A 19,109-nucleotide genomic window follows, 5' to 3' on the forward strand; every position below is an offset into this window, starting at 1 on the left:
TTAACCAAACAACTAATAGTGGTTAAATAAGCCAAAATTGGCTGATAGGCTGATTATTTACCAAAAGGGCCTTGATGTTAAACGAGAATTGAAGGAGAAAAAGCAGGTTCACCACTAAATTTAGAGGCCAGGCTAGTTTCTAGCTCTAACAATAATCTGGTGAACTGATTATTCTTAGTCGCTTCTCCCATGCCACTATAAATTTGGGTCATATATGAAATGATAAACCCTCAAATACAGATTTGATCTGCAAATTAAAACAAATAATAATAAAAAGTGCATTCACTTTCCTCTAGCATATAGATCGAAAAACAATGGCTAATGTTAGAGGGATCATTGTTGCAGCTGCATTTATCTGTCTCATTGCGTGCACCCACCATGTTTCTGCCGCCGGCGCCGGCGCCGGAAACCGAAGGCCTTTAGATATCGAAATGCGCGACCCCAAAGACAACATTGAAGATGTTGTTCCGATTCAGAACCGCAAGCTTTTGGATATCGAAATTGAAAACCCGGAAGACTATACCCTAGACGATGCTCCGATTCAGAACCGGAGGCTTTTGGATATCGAAATTGAAAACCCGGAAGACTATACCCTAGATGATGCTCCGATTCAGAACCGGAGGCTTTTGGATATCGAAATTGAAAACCCGGAAGACTATACCCTAGATGATGCTCCAATTCAAAACTAATAGAAAGAAATTAAACAAAAAAACTAGGATATTATTATGATTATTGTGTAGTAGTATATGAGTGATTCGTGAATGCATTATTAATGCCACCATCTATGTTTGATTGAAAATTTTGATTAATTTTTAATTGATTCCAAGGAAACCTTTCTGATGATATATATGGATCTTCAATTGCTCTGATGAACTAGTGACGGTAGCAAAAAGCAGGCAAAGGAGTGAGGTGGAGCGAATCCGATCCACTCTCATCATCATGTTTTGGTATGGATATATCAGAATTAGATGTTTTGGTTCCATTGATCTGATAAGGGATTGGTGACCTTTAATTTGGCATATATCTTCAATTCCTCAGCTCTCTTCTGTTTCCATTTGTCTTTGCTAGATGGTGGGGGACTGGGGATGATGATCCAAGTCTCAACACTTTATGAATAGGAACAAACTATTGGTTGCAGATTTTATTTAGCTATATATATGATTAATTGATTATGCTGTTTCTAGTAAATTTTAATATTGCATTTGGTTGGAAGGAAAGAATAAGGTGGGAAATGAATTGTAATTTCATGAAAAAAGAATAATGTGTGAATAAAATGAAAGTTTAAATTTCAGTGTTTGGTTTTGTAGGAATAAAATTACTGGGAACTTCAATTCCGATCCAATGTTTGTTTGGTATACATAGAAATTGAAAGGGAATAAGTAATATAAAATTCAAAATGCCAATTGTTTTTATAAAGTTATAAACAATGCAACTTTTCATTCACTATTGCATATTTGCATAGAAATAAAGAATTCATTTGCTATTATAAACAAAGTTAACAAACACACAACTCATGCCATTCACTATTGCATAAATCGACACATAGAATGAACATTATACAACACATCAACCGCACCGAATGAAAATAAAATTTTGTTGTTCAAAATTTAGGCAAATGCGCTATATACACATATCAAATTTAAATATTTCAGAGTTTAAAATACTGATTAAGGTTGGCCTAGCTAGAATGATTATTGTTCAGGAGAGGCCGTACATTAATTTTTACCTTAAAAAGGGAGAGGTTTTCTCAGTATTATCTTTTTTTTTCTTCCTAAAATCCATGAAAATTTCAGGAGGACATGTGATTCTAATTCCATGATTTCAGGAGGACATGTGATTCTAATTCCATGAAAATGAGGGACCAACCAAACGAAGGAATTTAGTTGCCTTCGGAATTAAGTGGAATGAAATTGTAATACCCTCCAACCAAATGCTGTAAGTATATTTGATTTCATGTGCCTATAATAATTTATTGGTTTTTATTTTTCATTTAAGTGAAAGTGTAGAGTATAAACATCTTAAATAATGTTCAATCTCTTTAAATTATTATCATGTATTGTTTGATTGATTAAAACATATTCGCTCAATTATTATCATAAACTGAATATTGGTCTTGATGTGAATATTAGTGTACAAACATTTGAGGATACCGTTGTAGACCATTTGAGTCACATTCCGATTTATCTTTTATTATCAGTCTCTCGAGAAGAAGCAATGATGCCTCACTATATTGTTAGTGTCATAATCAGTAATTATGCTCATGGCAAAGCGATTTAATCTTCTAAACATTCTTATAATATTTTAAAAGTACAATTGAATGAAATTCATTCTACAAAAAGAAAGCAAAGACAAGTTAAGCTAAGAGATTCTGTATAGTAAATGCAATTTGTGTATCAGAATTATTGCAAATGACATGCAATGCCTTTTTGCTTTGTTTATTATTATTTTATTATTATAATAATTACTTTATTGATAAAAAATAAACTTTTTATTAAGGTGATATGAAAGTGAGATCATTTTTGAAAGAGGTGAAAGAATTGCATAAATAGAGTAAATAGTGAATAATTGTAAATTTTGAGATATGTCATTTTGAAAGTGAAATAAGATTGCAAGGGTGCAGATAACCTAATGATTGGATCTTGTACTTGAAAGAATTTTGAATTCTTTTGCGTATACTTGATAAAAACTCTTATGTATCTCATGCTTTCTTCTTTAGCATTGCTCATATTTATAGTAAGATTTTGAATTTATATGTTGGAGAGAAACAAATTCGAACAAGCCAATTTGTAATAAAATAATCTATCAAGATTTGACAACGCTAAACTTTTGTCCAACTGCTGTATGCAATTTTTTCATAAAATTCAAAATTTACTCTTCCCTAAGTAACTTTATTTGTTTACCAATTTTGTTTTTTGAAAAAAAAAACGAAATTAAAGACCAAAAAATGGGATAAACCCTTAATTTTTGCCAAACTTTTTTTTAGTACTATTGACTCAGTTATTTTCTCAATCTACTGAAGTATAAAGAGTCAATATCGCCCATGACTCTAAGTTAGGATACCACTTAACTACTAATATAATATCAATGTGAAAAGAAAAGAAAAGAAAACAAACCCACACAACACGTCAAGAGGGCAATAGGCACATAATCAAGATCACCCATCATTAGGAACACAAAACATAAAGGAGGGTGGTCCTCTGGCCGAAGAAGAGCCCTAACCCGACTAGGGGAAAGATCAATCAAACAACAACCAAAAAAAAAAAAACTCTTTCTCTTGGATCCAGTAAACAAGAGCTAATAAGAGACCATGCATTATGTAGCGCCGGAGCCACTTTAATTGCTACACAATTTTGAGGTTAGCTACATTGTTTTAGACATTTTTCGTACATAGTTTCCCAAAGTTTGTAGAAGTTTCCGGAACCATATACATAGTACTAGAGGTGTAGATATCTATAGAATCTTCTAAAACCTTATGAAACCCTTAGGATTGTATAGAATTTTAAGAAAGGTTCTAGAGATAGAATTATAAGCGTAGAATCAAGTCAATCTCCACCTTACATTGAGGAGGTAGGATGGGTATAAATTGTTGGAAAAAATTCGGATAAGAGGAGAAAAAAGGAGAGGAAATGAGATCTTCAGGCGTGATATCACTTTCCTATAAGCTTTTAATCTTTCCTCTTCAAAAGCAACGAGGTATCAAGATTAAATCTTATGGGATACAAGAAGATGAAAACAAAGTTCTTATGTTGCTTTGATAAGAACTTACTGGAGAATTATTGAACTGTGATATATCAAGATATCATGCAAAATAATTGCGTGTTTGATCAGATGACACTCCTAGAATTTATAGAGATAAATTCTAACTGTTAGGAGCAGTTACTGGAAGTTTATACAAGTTTAAAACTGACTTCCAAAGATATATATGAAATATATTCTTTTGGATTTCACCATTCTGGTTCAGACAGTTACGTACACACATGTGGAATATAATTTTAAATTATATTCACATGTTAATATCTCCAAACTGATTTTGGATAAGTATACGTAGGATAAACTTAGAGTGCATGTAATATATAATTCAAACAATTATATAAACACTTTAATATTTCAAAGTGAAAAACACATGCAGACTAGTAAACTCACTGCCTCATTCGAGAGGTAAAAGTCTCTCACGTAACACATTTCAAAACAATGCATGCAAATATACTTCAAACTATTATCTTCATATTTTAATATCTCACATGCATGTGAACATGCAAAACAGGACATATTAAAATACACAAGTGCATGCATAAAACAAAAGAAAGAATGCATAGTGAAATGTTCAAGCTTGTTCGAGAGGTACATGTTCGAGACATAAATGTTCAAGCTTGTTCGAGAGGTACATGTTCGAGACATAAAGAGCCTTATATGTTCATGCCTTGCGCGTATACGAGAGGTAAGAGGCAGCGCTCAAAATGCCTTCGAGACATAGTTTCCACGCAGACCTGCGAGACATCGATAGAACGATTCACGCAACCCTTAGTTCGAGACATCGATTCTCCGCGAACCGATCTCTCGTGCGAACCGACCTCTCGAGGCGACCTCTCGAACACCTCTCGTGATCTCTCGAACATCTCGAGATTTCTCAAACAACCCAAAATCATCTCTACCAAACTCAATAATATTTACTACTCCACAACTCCAAATATTATTTGGGCTTTCATGGTAGACATCTGAACCATTAATCTCCATTACTATATAAATATCCAACATAAATATCTCTCACGGGAGCTCATTTTGTAACAATCTAACAATACGAGAATCCAAGTTTAGAATAAGGCTTACGAATTCTTTTATCAAACTTTCTTGCGAAATCAAGAGTAGTAAAGCTGCACGCGAGCTAGTCCGCGACAACAATGCCAAAACAATAATTGAAACAATGTCAAAACAATTAGCCCTAGACCAAAGAAATTCAAATTCCTCCTAATCTTTAATTACTCAAAGTATAGGGGTCAAATGAGGAATCTTACAATTAGCCCGTGACAAAAGAAATTCAAATTCCTCAGAGCAAAGTGGGGAAATCAAGAATGTTTAATGGATAGTAACAGATAATTAATTCATTAGAATTAACAGCTACACACTTTAACCAACTGAACTATTCCAACTATTAATATTATTTGTATACAAAATTACTTAACTAAACATTTTGGTTCCTCGGCGTCATGTTTTTCAGTGCCCTAACTCCGGTCCTCCGCCTAGAAGGGTTTTATCTTATATATAGTGGTACAAATCCATACCCAAACCAATGTAGGACAAAGGTTACTTACAATTTACAAACATTCCACCTTCAATTTTCAACTCAAATGGATTTACTTTTAGAATTAATTTCTCATTCACGCATTTACCCATTATCTATTTTGAGCATACAATAAAACAAGGTGATATAAATAACATTATCCTATATAAAATATTGAATCCTTACTAATACATTAATTAAGCATCATATCCTATAATGTTTACTTGTGTGGTTGATATCATAAAGGTTACTTCAAGAATATATTCTGTATATAAATTAAAAAATAGAAAATCTTTTGAATTTAGTTTTTTTTTTTTCTACATCATGATTAACTAGTATAAAAGGGTGTATGCCAATTAAATTATCATACTCCAAACCAAGCTTGTTTCCTTTGAGCTCACAATTTTGTTGAGAGAAATGGGTGCTAATCATTCCTCCTCATCATCATCAACTTGGCCAGAATCAAATGGATCAACAACAAAGAAGCCTCTTGTTATTGCCTTCCATTCTTCTATGAATTGGAGGATCCATTTTGATGCCTCAAAGCAAACAAAGCAACTGGTAACATACAATCTCCACATTTTCTTTAATTTATTTTCAAGTAATAATAGTTGATCATGCCTAGCTTAGCTATTTTGGGGAAGAACCAATAATTTCTTTTGAGGCTATAGCATGAAAAAATTAATGAATTTTATATATAGGTTGGATATATAAATATAAGTTGGAGATCGAAAAACCATGTTTTTAGTCCTTCAATTATGTAGCTCTAGTTATTTTAGTGTTGTCTTCTTTTTTTTTTTTTTGGTGAAATTTTAGTGTTGTCTTCTAACTACCTATCTAATGTTTGATTAGCAAGTGTTGAACATATAATAATAATATATAAAAATAGAAACATAAATGAATGACTAATTTAAAAACCTCCCAATTATATATTGCACCTTAATTGACACATTGAGGTTTGACCATTAAGCTGGCTTAAAAGACATTATTTTTGTACTTAACTGGTTTAGAAATTTGGATGGCATGCAGATGGTAATCGACTTCACAGCTACATGGTGTGGACCTTGCAAGTACATGGAGCCTATCGTGCACGAGTTTGCTGCTCACTACAGTGACGTTGAATTTGTTAAGATTGATGTCGATGAATTGGGGGTACGTTTTATTTTTAAAATCAAACTAAGCCCATATTACTACGCTAAAAGTTATAACTACTAGCGAACGTGTGACTTTATTCTCTTATACCGCCAATCGCATTATCGAAGCAGTGGGTTAGACTTGTCCCTTCACTGACTTCTGCCCAACAATTCCCTAGGGCCTAGACACCAATTATTGTGCTAAGCCCATCATTAGCCTCCCCCAACATGGTTTATATGTGGACATAATTGTACGTCTCTCACTTTATATATATATCATCACAACTTGCATTATTAAACAAAATGGAATGAATAAAAAAGGAAAAAAAATAAATAAATCATTCTTAGAGCTAATGATCTGTCAAGAAGTAAAGAGTAAAATGAGATTTTAAAAAAAATTAAATGATAAATTTGATGATATTTTTTTTGAAGGAATAAATTTGATGATATTGAGAATTGTATTTACTATGAATATTGAATAGGATGTGGCTCAAGACTTTGGGGTAGAATCAATGCCAACGTTTGTGCTGGTGAAGAAAGGCAAAGTGATTGAAAAGGTTATTGGGGCAGATAGGGAACAACTCCAGAAGAAAATCCAGAAGCATAGATACTAATTAAATATTGTGCATGCCATATAAGTATGAAACCGAATGATATTTGGTTCGAATTTGTGAATCGAAATCAAAATAAATAATTGTAATAAGTTTTAGTTGTAGTTTTTTTTTTAAAGTAAATAATGTTAAGCATAATATATACAAATAATAAATGTACAATTCAACTATCATTTTAGATTTTTAATTGAGATGCATCCTTCAATTCATAAATATAAAAATCAAAATTAATTAATTAAAACAATAAAACATAACACACATATACATACATGTCAATATCCAAAAACATGGCGACATTTGTGCAAGATTGAAATCGTATAAGATACAATCATAGATTGTACTCGGTATTAATATAAACTATTCAAAATTATACATAGTACTATTAGAACCAGTTTCTGCATACTAGCTAGGTACAATATAATATGTGATTATATATGATATTATTAGAAATAGTTTCTAATGGTACTAAATGCAATTATGTATTATTGGAAGTCATTTTAATATTACATTAATACCATACATTTTAATATATATGCATTGTTGTCAACGTTCCCTATATATATAGATAGGGATTAAATCTTGTGAGAACCACTTCTTAGACAAAAATTATGAACTTATTTTAAAGCAATAGTGCATTGCGTACAACGTAACTATAAAGTACATCTAATGATATGTAGAAGTGCACTTAAGAGGTTGCGCTTCACATGTCAATGTATTGATAATTAAGTATTATGCAAATGATAAGGAAGGAATACTTGTAGATTTTAACATATATAGAATTTTGAATGTATAATACTATAATATGGTAGTAATATAATAGTAGTGAAATTTTTGAGTGGTATGTTTGATCCTCTCATATGTTGGAATGCATCGAAAAATGAGAGTTCCATTCATATTCAGTCTTTAACACACTTTAGACAGAAAAAGTATCAAAGGATCAAAAGTGACATAAAATAAATTCTCATAAACTCAAATGAAAATTACAACATTGACAAAAAAAGGTAGCAGAAGACCAAAAGTGGTAAACTATTAATTCTCTGAGAATCTAAAGTGAATGGATTTCAAATTGAAAGACCACAATACTTGGACGATCAATAGTTACATTAACTCTAATAAAAAAGAGCTGGAACAATTGGAGCATACAATCACAGACAAGGAATATAACCGAAACATGAACAGATACATTTGCAATGGAACCGAAGCTGGCTGCAACAGAATAACGGAACAAATAATTACTTGTTATGGAGAAAAAGGATCCACATTATTTCGAAAAACCAAATGAATATGTTTCATATATATGATCTGCACTTGATTATTCAACAACGTAACAAAATGTTCACACCCGGAAAAATACATTTCATCTCTCACCAAAACTACAATACATTAAAATTTACAGGTTCAACAAGCATCACGCTGATTAAATATAGTAGCAGCAAGAGTAGCAAGCTAAATAGGAGGGAGCTCTTACTGAACTAAACAGTAATGAAATTTCTTAAGAAATCCTTCATACTATGTTCCTAGTATGCACAATTATCTTCTCTATCGTAAATGTCATGTATTTACATTGCCCTTCCCCTATTTGTGTTAGCAATAACCCAAGCTAAAGCCTTGGCTATTCAGCTGGTCTACCCAGTACCCTCCTCAGTTCAGATTTCTGATCTGAACTAAGCCGCGAAGGGAATTTGATCTCAAACTTGATCCTTAAATTTCCTTTCTTACCTGGTTCTTTTGATATCGGCATTCCTTCGTTTGGGATTACTTGCTCATGCCCTGGCTTGATGACATCGGTTACTGGTATTGTTAGCTCTCTACCATCCAAGGTTGTTAGGCTGATTGTACTCCCTGTAAGAGCATCGAGTAAGGAAATTTTTTTATGAACAACAAGATCATTGCCATCCCTTCTGAACACAGGATGAGGTTTTTCCTCTACAACGAAAACAAGATCTCCTGGGGCAGCACCGGGTTCATAATCCCCTTTCTCAGGAAAAGTAATCTTAGTGCCCTTCTTCCAACCAGGTTTAATATGTATTGCCAACACCTCCTCAACAGTCACAGGCTTACTACAATCACAATTTGCACAATAACCCATAAACCACAAGAAAATGATACAGTACAATTAATACTTGGTCAATCAGATACATGAAAATATTTGCTTTTGTTATAACTTATTGTTGGGCGGAGGCAGGGTAGGACTCGAACCCGTCAGCCCAACAATCCCCTCCCAGCACCACTGCTCTTGCTAGGACTCAAGCCCGTAACTTTATTTCCTTATACCGCCACACATTGTCAAGAGCCAAGGTGCTGGACTTGGCCATTTACTGGCCTCCGCCCAACAATTCCTCAAGCCACATAGTGTTAGGCTTGGCCCTTAGTCCCTTACCGGCCTCTGCCCAACACTTATAAGAAAAATTTCTCTATATTATTTCCTTTTGTTTCTCCTTAAGATACATATCAAATCAAATCACAACTAGCAGCACTAACTAATTTGTTGCAATGAAGAGATTGCCTACCACTCTATGTCTCTATGCTAGTAGAAAATAACTATTCAATCTGTCCCTCCAAAACAGTTCCATTTCCTAATTTTTGACTTCTCCTAAAATTATAAATTTGATCACTTTTTATAAGTCAATTTACAACCATACTACTAAAGATAGATTAAAATGAATATCATATTCATGAAGGGTAGCCAGTCATGCTTCAAAACAAATTTTAGTAGGTAGGGCAAGTGTGCAACACTTTTCAAACTCTTAATTCCACAAGTTTTCAACTTGCTATAACCAAACCTTTTGTCTTTTTGTAAGATTCTGTCTACTTTTTCACAATTAAGAAAATGCTACCAGTCCCAAATCATTTATCCCAACTTATAAATTAGCTAATCCCATCTTATAGTTAAATCCCATAATTTTAGCTAAAATTTAATCTAAAAGATTTGAAACAAATAGAGGAATAGTAATAACTCGTAAGAAGAGATCGGAGAATATCCCCACACAGCCTTCTCATAATTTTACTGCTCTCCATATATTTTTTGGCATGATTAATCATGTACTTACCTTTTATTTCTAATAATTAAACTCAGATGGATGTATACACAAACAGATATAGATACTTTTTTAGGCAATTAACGTTAGATATTGTATATATACGTGTATGTATAGACCAAAAAAAACTACGGTAATGTTTCAGTAATGAAATGAATTTATGCACATAGATAAGTTACATACCCTGTGTCATCGAGAACGATCCTTGAAATCTGCATCTTCCTCTTGGATCCTTTATACAGCTCCTCCAAGCTACACGGCAGCAAGTTTTCCACCGGCGCCGCCTTCCGCGGCGTTCCTCTGTCTCCACCGGCAACAACAGGACTGTCCTTAAATCCTCCCTTCGATAAACCGAAAAACTCGGCGAAAATGTCATCGGCATCGCGCGATTTATACCTAAAGCTATTCCCTCCGGCGCCAGGGTGGCCAGCACAAGTCGGCGACGCCTGATCGAATTGGCCGGACTTGAGCGCCTCCTCGCCGTACAAATCGTAGATCTGGCGCTTGTGAGCGTTGCTGAGCACGTCATAGGCCTCGGATATCTGCTTGAACTTGGCCTCCGCCTCCTTCTTGTTCTCCCCGTTCTTATCCGGATGCCATTTCATCGCCAGACGCTTGTACGATCTCTTCAAATCTTCATCGGTCGCGTTCTTCGACACTTTCAGTATGTTATAGTAATCAACACCCATTTTCCCTTCCCAGTTCTGACGATCCAATCAAAGCGATCAACACAACTTGCCTTCGTCACTTCGTGTCTATATGAATCGAAAAAATGGAATTCGAGAAGGTTCTAGAAGGGCTTATCAAGATGGAGGATGGCGGGAGAAATTCCGGTGAGTAAGCCGGACGTCAACGCGAATGGCGGATGTTACGCTATGATACGCGGAGGGATGGAGATTTTTTATTTTGGAAGAAATTATGATAACGGGTAGGTGAGGCAATGATTACGACGGTTCACTTCCTCGAGAATATTGGTGTTGTTTTTTTAATCTCCAACCTCAACGACCCCAAGCTCTGGCCCGACAAAATATTTGAAAAAATGCAAATTATGATAACTCAGTTAAATCACAGAGATTAGATTTGTGCTTATTGTGCACAAGGAGCTCCTCACTTTGAAAGATTGCTCTCTCTGGTAGGACTCAATATCTTATCTTTCTTTCCAAAATTCACCCATGTGACCAACTGAGATGTTGTTCTAGAGCTTAGCGTAGTTAGTTAGTTCTCTGACCTAAAGATCATGATTAGAGGTAACAGTGAAGGAGTTCGAATATGAAAACATGCACCGAAAAAAGTGAATTCAACGATACTAAGAGCATCCTTATCAATGAAGTTTTTGTAAGTGTGACTAGGAAAGAGAAAATGAGATGAGGAACAAAAAACAAACAAATCATTTTAAAAAAAGTTGTCAGCCCGCGTCAGACGCGACTAACGCGCCGCGTGCAATGTACGTGCCTGTTGGGCGCATTAGTTGCGCCTGACGCGGGATTGCATGACTTAACCTGGGATTTCAAAACTGACGATCACTGTTCCAAAAAACTAATTTGCAGGCTGAACCCATTCTCTTCTATCTCCATTCCTCTCTCTTCCACCTCACCAAGCACTGTTCCAATAACCATGTAATATTCACAGGTGTAGATGCTCTAAATCGTTTAGATTGGATCCCTTTTGGATACATGAAGAATAGGATCTAATCGATGAATTGAGTGTACGATTTGTAATTTACCTTTGTAATAACTCTAGGGCGGGATCATGTGAACTTAGGATTAGTATTGCAAAACTAGATCGCCTAAGTTAAAAAAAAAAAANTAAAAAAAAAAAAAAAAAAAAAGAGGAGAAAATTGTCATTTAGTCTACTGACTAGGGTCCTCTTAATTGCAGTTCACGACTTTCAAAAGTGTTAATTGCATACCCTGACTATTCAATTTCTGTCAATTTTGGACTCTGTTCAAATTCCCAGCCAAATCTCACCGAAATTTTCTAAACCTTAAAATAAGGTGTGAAATGACTATAATGCCCTTGTTATTTTAAGGTTTAGGAAATTCCGGTAATATTTGGCCGGAGTGTCTAAAATTGACAGAAATTGAATAATCAAGATATGTAATTAACACTTTTAAAAATCGTGAACTGCAGTTAAGATGACCCCAATAGTAAAACGTCAATTTTCTCAAAAAAAAATGTTGGTGTTGTAGTGGAAGAATCGCATGGAGCTGTGAGGGATGATTGGATGACAAGGCTGTGACTTTGGGAGAATGAGAACGTGCAGGCGGGTAAAGTAGTGGGGAACAGAGTATCTTGTGCGGTAACAGAATCAGTTTTGGCGTCTCTGAGGGACAATATGGCGACTGGGTGACGGATACTAAACGATATCGTTCGGCGACCCAACATATTGTCCACGCAAAGTCTCCTTTGGGCACTTTTGTAGAGTCAAGTGTATTCCAAAGAGATCTATAATAGTATGATCTACTGTGTGTTGCAGTTTATTATTATCATGATAATCCATGTCAAGTTTCTTACTATATCATTAACTTAAATCACCATCATTACTTTAGGTAATAAATAGGAATTTGATTATTAACTTAGGGTCGATTTAAAAACTTAGAAAATAATTTTAGAAAGTAATTTTTACTAATTTTTTAGTGTTAATTTATCAAAAGAAAATAAAGTCAACAAAAACTATTCTTTTTTTTTTTATCAAATGGGCAGTGTTGGTTCAAAAATAATATTATTTTGCGATAAGGATCAAATAGACCATTCAACTATAAGTCAAAGTGTAGTTAGCACCATAAATTAACAAAAACTTCAATTAGACCCTTCATCTCTTCACTTGTATGCAATTAAGCCTATAACTTCTTAAATATGTGCAGTCAGTTTAATTTGCAGGTAAACACAAATGTAATTGCATGTAAAATTACTTTTTTTTTTAAAAAAAATTACAAAACAAAAAAAAATAATTGGCGGCCTTTTTTCTTACAAAACATGCATGTTAACAGCAGGCAGAGCAAAGAGAGAAAAGATGCAAAGGAAAGAGAAAGTTTATTTTGAGTAGTTGCTTCATTGTTACAGAAAACAGAGAACACAAAGTTTATATAAAACTAATAGAAGGTTCTAGTAACTGCTCTCAATAGATTGACTGACTAGGATAGGTTGGAATTTTTTTCTCTATTTCTGTTATCCCCATAAGCTGGAGCATAGATATCATCTAGCCCCAGCTTAGAATGAAATAACTGAAATGCAGATATTTGCAGTGGCTTCGTGAAGCCATCGACAAGTTGATTTGCAGTGGGAACATACATGAGTTTGAGTAAACATTTTTGGACATTTTCTCTAACAAGATGAGGGTCTTCTCGTGGAAACCATGATTCTCAGATAGAGCAATTGCTGATTTATTGTAACAAAACAAAGTGGTCAACTTAGAAGAGGTAACCTGCAAATCAGACAGTAGATATTGCAGCCACTGTAATTCACAAACAGCAATAGCAAGAACCCTATATTCTGCTTCTGAACTTGACCTTTCAACTTTGGGTTGCTTCTTGGATCTCCAAGAAATAAGAGAATTTTCCAAAAAAAAAAAACAAACAAAAGCCAAACACTGACTTTCTAGTATCTAGACAAGTTGCCCAGCCTGCATCAACAAAGGCTTGAACATGGAGAGCACTATGTGAGCTGCAACAAGGTGTTGCTCAGTAGGTTTATTAATAAACTGGCTCAACTGCTAGATGGCAAAAACAATGCCTGGCCTGGTAGCGGTGAGGTAAAGCAATCTCCCGACCAATCTTCTGTAGGAGCTGACATCTGATAAAGGATCACTGTCATCATGCGTTAACTCCAAACCAGGAACCATAGGACTAGGAACAGTCTTACAATCTAAGAAACCAAGTTTCATCTAGGAGTTGAGGACCAAAATAGTGAAATTCTAATAGTCGATGGACCATTTTAGATAAACGTTGCATAGTTAAAAGATTAAATTGAACAACTTTTAAAGTCAATGACCAAAGTAGTGAAATTTTAATAGTCGAAAGACCAAATTGAGTATTAACTCCTAAAACAAATTACGGAGTAACAAATTTTCTTTATTTTATTTATTTTATTTTAATGAGGATTTCAAATATCCTTTTCCGTAGTGATTTCACCAATGGTGAACTGACTATGGGTTGGACAGATCGATTGTCCATTTGTCCCTAAAACTGTATTCAAAGTTTGTATCATCAATATCAAGACCTTCTTTGGATTCAAGTAAGATGTTTTCATTTTTCATTACACAATTTTGTCTTTATATTACTCTTTTCTTGTTATTTTATTTCATGAAAGCTGGAGTAAAATTAAATGAGAAAAAATAAATATTATTAATTGATACGGAGTATATACTAAAAATAGAATTAGAATTTGACCCCTTGACGCCATCTCCGGTCTCGCAGTCTTCGTCTCAGTCCCAGTCAGCAGCTTCGCCGGGTGCCGACCGTCGTCCATTACTCCTCTCCTCAGGTTCGAACCTCAAATTAACAGCTCCTTAACCCTAATTTTATAAATACCTAAATATTGTATAAAGTTTTCTTAATTGCGTAATTGTGATTATAAATTGTGAATTGGTGAATTGGGTAATTGAGAATTGTTAATGGTTTATTGTGAATCGGAATTGTGAACTCTGGTGAATTGTGGTTGTGAATTGGTGAATTATATATTTGGTGCTATAATTGCTAAGCTACTTACATAATGGGAACAGAATTACCAAACCTGAATTGTTATGAGATTATGATTGCTTGAGCTAGATAACCAAGTGTGGTTGTATTTGAACTGTTTTGTTAGTGTTTGATATTTTGTCATGGACTTTATCTTGCTGTATTTTTTATATTTTCGAATTTGTTCTTGATTTCTTTTTGCTAGATTACACTGATTTTTTCTGAATTGCGTTGATTTTTTTTTTTAAATAAAATAAAATTCTGACCATTCAAGATCTCTAGTGGATGGTAAAGTTTTTGCTCTTTGTACCCATTACAGCTTCAAACTCTAGAAATCAAGGGGTTGCAATTTGCACATTTTGCATTTTTTTTTGGGGGGTAAATTTAGTTCAATTTCCAGACTCCAGTATTCTATTTTAGTTCTTTATTTCGAGAAAGTTGAAAAATCTGTTCTTTATGCTTTCTGTACCATAGTTAGGTTCATTTTTCAGCCGATAATGCTCAATTTCTTAAGCTGTTCTTTAAGGAAAATCTTAATCTGTTTTTAGTGAAAAATCTGTTCTTTAAGCTTTCTTCTGATGATAGTACCCAATTTCTTTTCTTCTCCTACTAAAACTAAGGAAAATTATCGTTGAGCTCAATTATTTCACTTATTCATGTTAATAGATGCAGTCCTATCATCTCTGATTCTGCAATTAATTGATCAATGTAAGTTGTTGGTTTAATTGATTAATGTTGTTTCCAATTTAATACTTCACAAATTATTATTGGTTTTTATTTGAACCATGTGTATTAGAATGGTTTTGATTTTTAAGTATGCTATTTACTTTTCGACACCACTGAACAAAAGTCCTATGCTTGCTTTTATCTTTCAAATGAGTAATAACTAATAATGCATAGTAGGCGTTGGATGGAAGATTGCCAAATTCTTCCTTCTCTTTTAAAAAATTGTATGTTTCATTGATAAGTATATGATGATGCTAAATTTAAAACTAAACTTACAGGTTTCAGTGAAAAGTGAATAAAAATTGGGCATTTTCACATGGGGGAGGGTGATGCTAAAGGGGCTGACAAGAGAATAGTTTTTGTGACCGTTGGAACTACTTGTTTCGATGCTCTAGTTAAAACTGTGGACACTGCTGAAGTTAGGAAAGAGTTGTTCAAGAAAGGCTATACTGATATTATTGTTCAAATGGGTCGTGGAACCTATGTTCCCACAAAGGTAAATCTGAAATTTGGTTTTGTTATTATCTTTTCATTGTTTTTAGTTTCTAAACAATATGTTAACAGCCAAAATCATGTTTCTCTGTGAAAGTTGAATGCTACAAACTTTTGTGTCTTGGGCTTAAGGAAGACCAAAAAAGTATAAGGATGGTTTCAAACTCTCATAAGTTAGAGGCGCTAAAAATGTTTTGAGTTAGATGTAAAAATCAGCTCTTGGAAATTAACACTTGGGTGGGTGGTAAAGAACTAAGAAGCTTAAGCTGGCTAGTTTGTAAGGGGTGGTGCTATCTTAATCTGCAAATTGAGATATCTTTTTTGAAATAGCTATTTTTGCACCTTGTTTTGGCAATTTTCTCTCTGACACTAATCACACTATCGCTAATTTAACTAAAAATCCGATTAGCAAACCATAATATTCTCACGATTATTAAACAAAGTTGTATCTATTCCACATATAGCAGAAACTACCGATTAGTTTATTTACTCTTAGTAGACATACTTCTACATTTGATCAATTCACATTAGTAAATCCATCTGCTGAGTTTATGCTGATTGATGGCCTAATTTACTCCAATTGTCAGGGATGGTTGAGATCATTCATTTGTTGCTGATGTTTGAAAATACATTATGATGCAACCATTTTATGCTAATTTTATATGTTGAAAGGTTGTCCCTACCCTCTCCCTAAAAAGAGGGCGCCGAAACTAACCATAAATCTTGTGACCTTAGTCTAAGATGATGTTTTATTGATTGAACCAGTACAGGTAGTCTATGTAAGTCAGGATGTGTGTCTAGTACAAGATGGTTTATTTTATATATTGGAATTACATCAACAATTCTGTTATCATGTGCTTTCCAATTGTATCAATGTATGATTGATGACTGCAATTCACACCATCTGAACCCAATGGGGTAGCTCAAGTGGCAAGTGAGCTCTCCTTATGGGGAAGAATTTCGGGAGAACCCGGGTCCGACTCCCACAAGTGACGATTCCCCCTAGGCCAGCTGCCGTGCCTCCCAGAGCGAACGCGGCTAGACCCGGAACGTTAAACGGACGGGGAAAGACCTGGTGGATTTACCAAAAAAAAAATAAAAATCACACCATCTGAAAATAGCTGTATGATTGCTATTGAACCCCTCACTTCAAGACAACATAGTATTCATTGTTAGAAACACATGTTATTGCATAATCTAGGCTCAGGTAGTAACATTTATCATTCCTCTGAGAATTTATAGCATGTCTTTAAATGCTTGCTTAGATATCCCTTTAAATTTTCAGTCTGCTTTAGATAATGGATCCCCGGCACTGGACTATTTCACTTTCTCATCGAGCATAGCCGAATATCTGAAATCAGCATCTCTTGTTATTAGCCATGCAGGTTAGTCATGATTCAATACATGTCTATTTTCATTTATCTAATTGATGATTTTGAGAACTCGTGTAGTTTCATAAGAATTTATCTTTAAATGTAAAGAAAATACACAATCGAACTTCATTGTGCTGCAGGTTCAGGAAGCATATTTGAGACATTGCGATTAGGCAAACCATTGATCGTCGTAGTCAATGAAGATTTAATGGACAATCATCAAAGCGAGCTAGCAGAAGAACTTGCGGATAGAAAGCATTTGTTTTGTGCACGTCCCCAGACGCTATATGAAACCATCGCGAGCATGGACTTGCAGTGTGTTGTTCCATATCAACCCGGTGACACTAAGCCAGTAGCTAAACTCATTAATAGGCATCTTGGTTTTCCTGAGGAATGATCTGATGATGGTTCAAAGGATCCGTGATACGGTCTCACACAAATTTAATTTTTGCCGTGTAAGAAATATGTTTTAAAAACTACCTTGGTTGGGAAAAAAAAAAAAAACTCATTTAAAAACTACATTCTAGGATTCAAAGGTTTGATGTGGTTGTTTAACTAATGTGTGGTAATTATTAGGCTAAGAAAAGTCTTTATCCCTTTTGTCATCTTCTTTTGGATAAGATCATGAATTAATCAATGTTTTGCGACTATAATGGACTTGCGGTCCAATTAATTTCAGGGAAATTAAGTCAATACTATGTTAATTTGAATTGTTATGCCGTGGACCCAGGTGCACCTTGCAAGGTGCACCTGGGTCCTTAAACGACGCCGTTTGTTGCTGGGGATAACGGTGCTGTTAGTGGCACCGTTATCCCTAGCCAATCATATTTTTTTTTTTTAAATATATAAACCATCTTCTCGCGCAAGTTACAGCGCTTCTTCACCATTATCACTCTGCAAGAGCATTTCGCCGATTCACTCTCCCTTCCTCCGCCATTTTCCGGACATAATCGCATCGCATCGCCGATTCACTATAGCACTCATTCACCGGAAGTTTTTGCAACAACACTAAGCAGCAGTCTTCATACTATCAGCAGTCTTCAGCAATCTTCACACTAAGCAACAGGTATTTCTTCACATTTTTTATATTATGGGATTTTAGTTCAAAAATTTTACGTTTTATTCAATATTTTGTGATTCTAAGTAGTTTAATGAGTTTCTGTGGAGTAGATTTCTATTGTATGTAATATACAATGTTAATAGTTTAATCTTTGTGAATGTGAGATTATAATTTTGTGACCTAGAGTTTAATCTCTGTGAGTGTGAGGTTTTCAAACTGTGCATATGGAGAATATGAAGCGTGAAAATAGAGTTTTGAATGTGTGAATGCATAACAGTGTTGATATAAGTACTAAACATATTGCCCCTTAAATGTGTGAATCTAGAGTTTTCAATATGTGAATACACAGTATATGGTATGTGAATCTAGTGGTATGAATGTGTGAATGTAGAAGATACAATAATCCTATTACTGAACAATTATCACTAAAATGTATGAATGTGTTGTTTTCTAACTGTGAATATAGAGTATATTAACTATGAATATAGAGTTTTGAATGTGTGAATGCATAACAGTGTTGATATAATTAATAAACATATAACACTGTGGTGTTTCTAGATTGTGAATATGTAGTATAGCTTATGTGAATATATAGTTTTCAATGTGTGAATCTATAGCTCTGTGGTGTTCTGTTTTTATTTCTAAACTATTCAGTGGTACAATTGGCAGCAATGGAGAAAACAAATCCTAGCCGTGTGAACAAAGAGGCAAGGAAGACAAGA

The 19,109-nt window shown here is 34.4% G+C and overlaps 3 protein-coding genes across 3 annotated transcripts; 2 read left to right on the plus strand and 1 right to left on the minus strand.

The window, feature by feature from the left end:
• Positions 1–5,664: 5,664 nt before the first annotated feature.
• Positions 5,665–7,126, plus strand: LOC116005108 (thioredoxin H2-like). Its single transcript, XM_031245350.1, has 3 exons — positions 5,665–5,839; positions 6,308–6,430; positions 6,894–7,126. Exons 1-3 carry the CDS (start codon positions 5,696–5,698, stop codon positions 7,023–7,025), a joined length of 399 nt encoding a protein of 132 aa, XP_031101210.1. The 5' UTR covers positions 5,665–5,695; the 3' UTR covers positions 7,026–7,126.
• Positions 7,127–8,283: 1,157 nt separating this feature from the next.
• LOC116005018 (dnaJ homolog subfamily B member 1-like) lies at positions 8,284–10,944 on the minus strand. The gene is made up of 2 exons (XM_031245236.1): positions 10,244–10,944; positions 8,284–9,082 (listed from the first exon to the last, which is right to left on the minus strand). The coding sequence occupies exons 1-2, from the start codon at positions 10,747–10,749 to the stop codon at positions 8,635–8,637; spliced, it is 954 nt and encodes a 317-aa protein (XP_031101096.1). The 5' UTR covers positions 10,750–10,944; the 3' UTR covers positions 8,284–8,634.
• A 3,236-nt stretch (positions 10,945–14,180) lies between these two features.
• On the plus strand, positions 14,181–17,977 carry LOC116004966 (UDP-N-acetylglucosamine transferase subunit ALG13 homolog). Its single transcript, XM_031245169.1, has 5 exons — positions 14,181–14,293; positions 14,476–14,542; positions 15,741–15,958; positions 17,240–17,339; positions 17,468–17,977. Exons 3-5 carry the CDS (start codon positions 15,779–15,781, stop codon positions 17,722–17,724), a joined length of 537 nt encoding a protein of 178 aa, XP_031101029.1. The 5' UTR covers positions 14,181–14,293; positions 14,476–14,542; positions 15,741–15,778; the 3' UTR covers positions 17,725–17,977.
• The last annotated feature ends 1,132 nt before the right edge of the window (positions 17,978–19,109 follow it).

Source organism: Ipomoea triloba, chromosome 14, assembly GCF_003576645.1.
Source record: "Ipomoea triloba cultivar NCNSP0323 chromosome 14, ASM357664v1".
Lineage (NCBI taxonomy): Eukaryota > Viridiplantae > Streptophyta > Magnoliopsida > Solanales > Convolvulaceae > Ipomoea > Ipomoea triloba.

Bases quoted from the DNA above. Each gene is read 5' to 3' on its own strand.
- LOC116005108 (XM_031245350.1), top strand. From the start codon at position 5,696: ATGGGTGCTAATCATTCCTCCTCATCATCATCAACTTGGCCAGAATCA. The intron at 5,840-6,307 runs GTAACATACAAT...GATGGCATGCAG, and splicing joins CAAAGCAAACAAAGCAACTG to ATGGTAATCGACTTCACAGC. The intron at 6,431-6,893 runs GTACGTTTTATT...AATATTGAATAG, and splicing joins TTGATGTCGATGAATTGGGG to GATGTGGCTCAAGACTTTGG.
- LOC116005018 (XM_031245236.1), bottom strand. From the start codon at position 10,749: ATGGGTGTTGATTACTATAACATACTGAAAGTGTCGAAGAACGCGACC. The intron at 9,083-10,243 runs GTATGTAACTTA...TTGTGATTGTAG, and splicing joins ATCGTTCTCGATGACACAGG to TAAGCCTGTGACTGTTGAGG.
- LOC116004966 (XM_031245169.1), top strand. From the start codon at position 15,779: ATGGGGGAGGGTGATGCTAAAGGGGCTGACAAGAGAATAGTTTTTGTG. The intron at 15,959-17,239 runs GTAAATCTGAAA...TTAAATTTTCAG, and splicing joins GAACCTATGTTCCCACAAAG to TCTGCTTTAGATAATGGATC. The intron at 17,340-17,467 runs GTTAGTCATGAT...ATTGTGCTGCAG, and splicing joins TCTTGTTATTAGCCATGCAG to GTTCAGGAAGCATATTTGAG.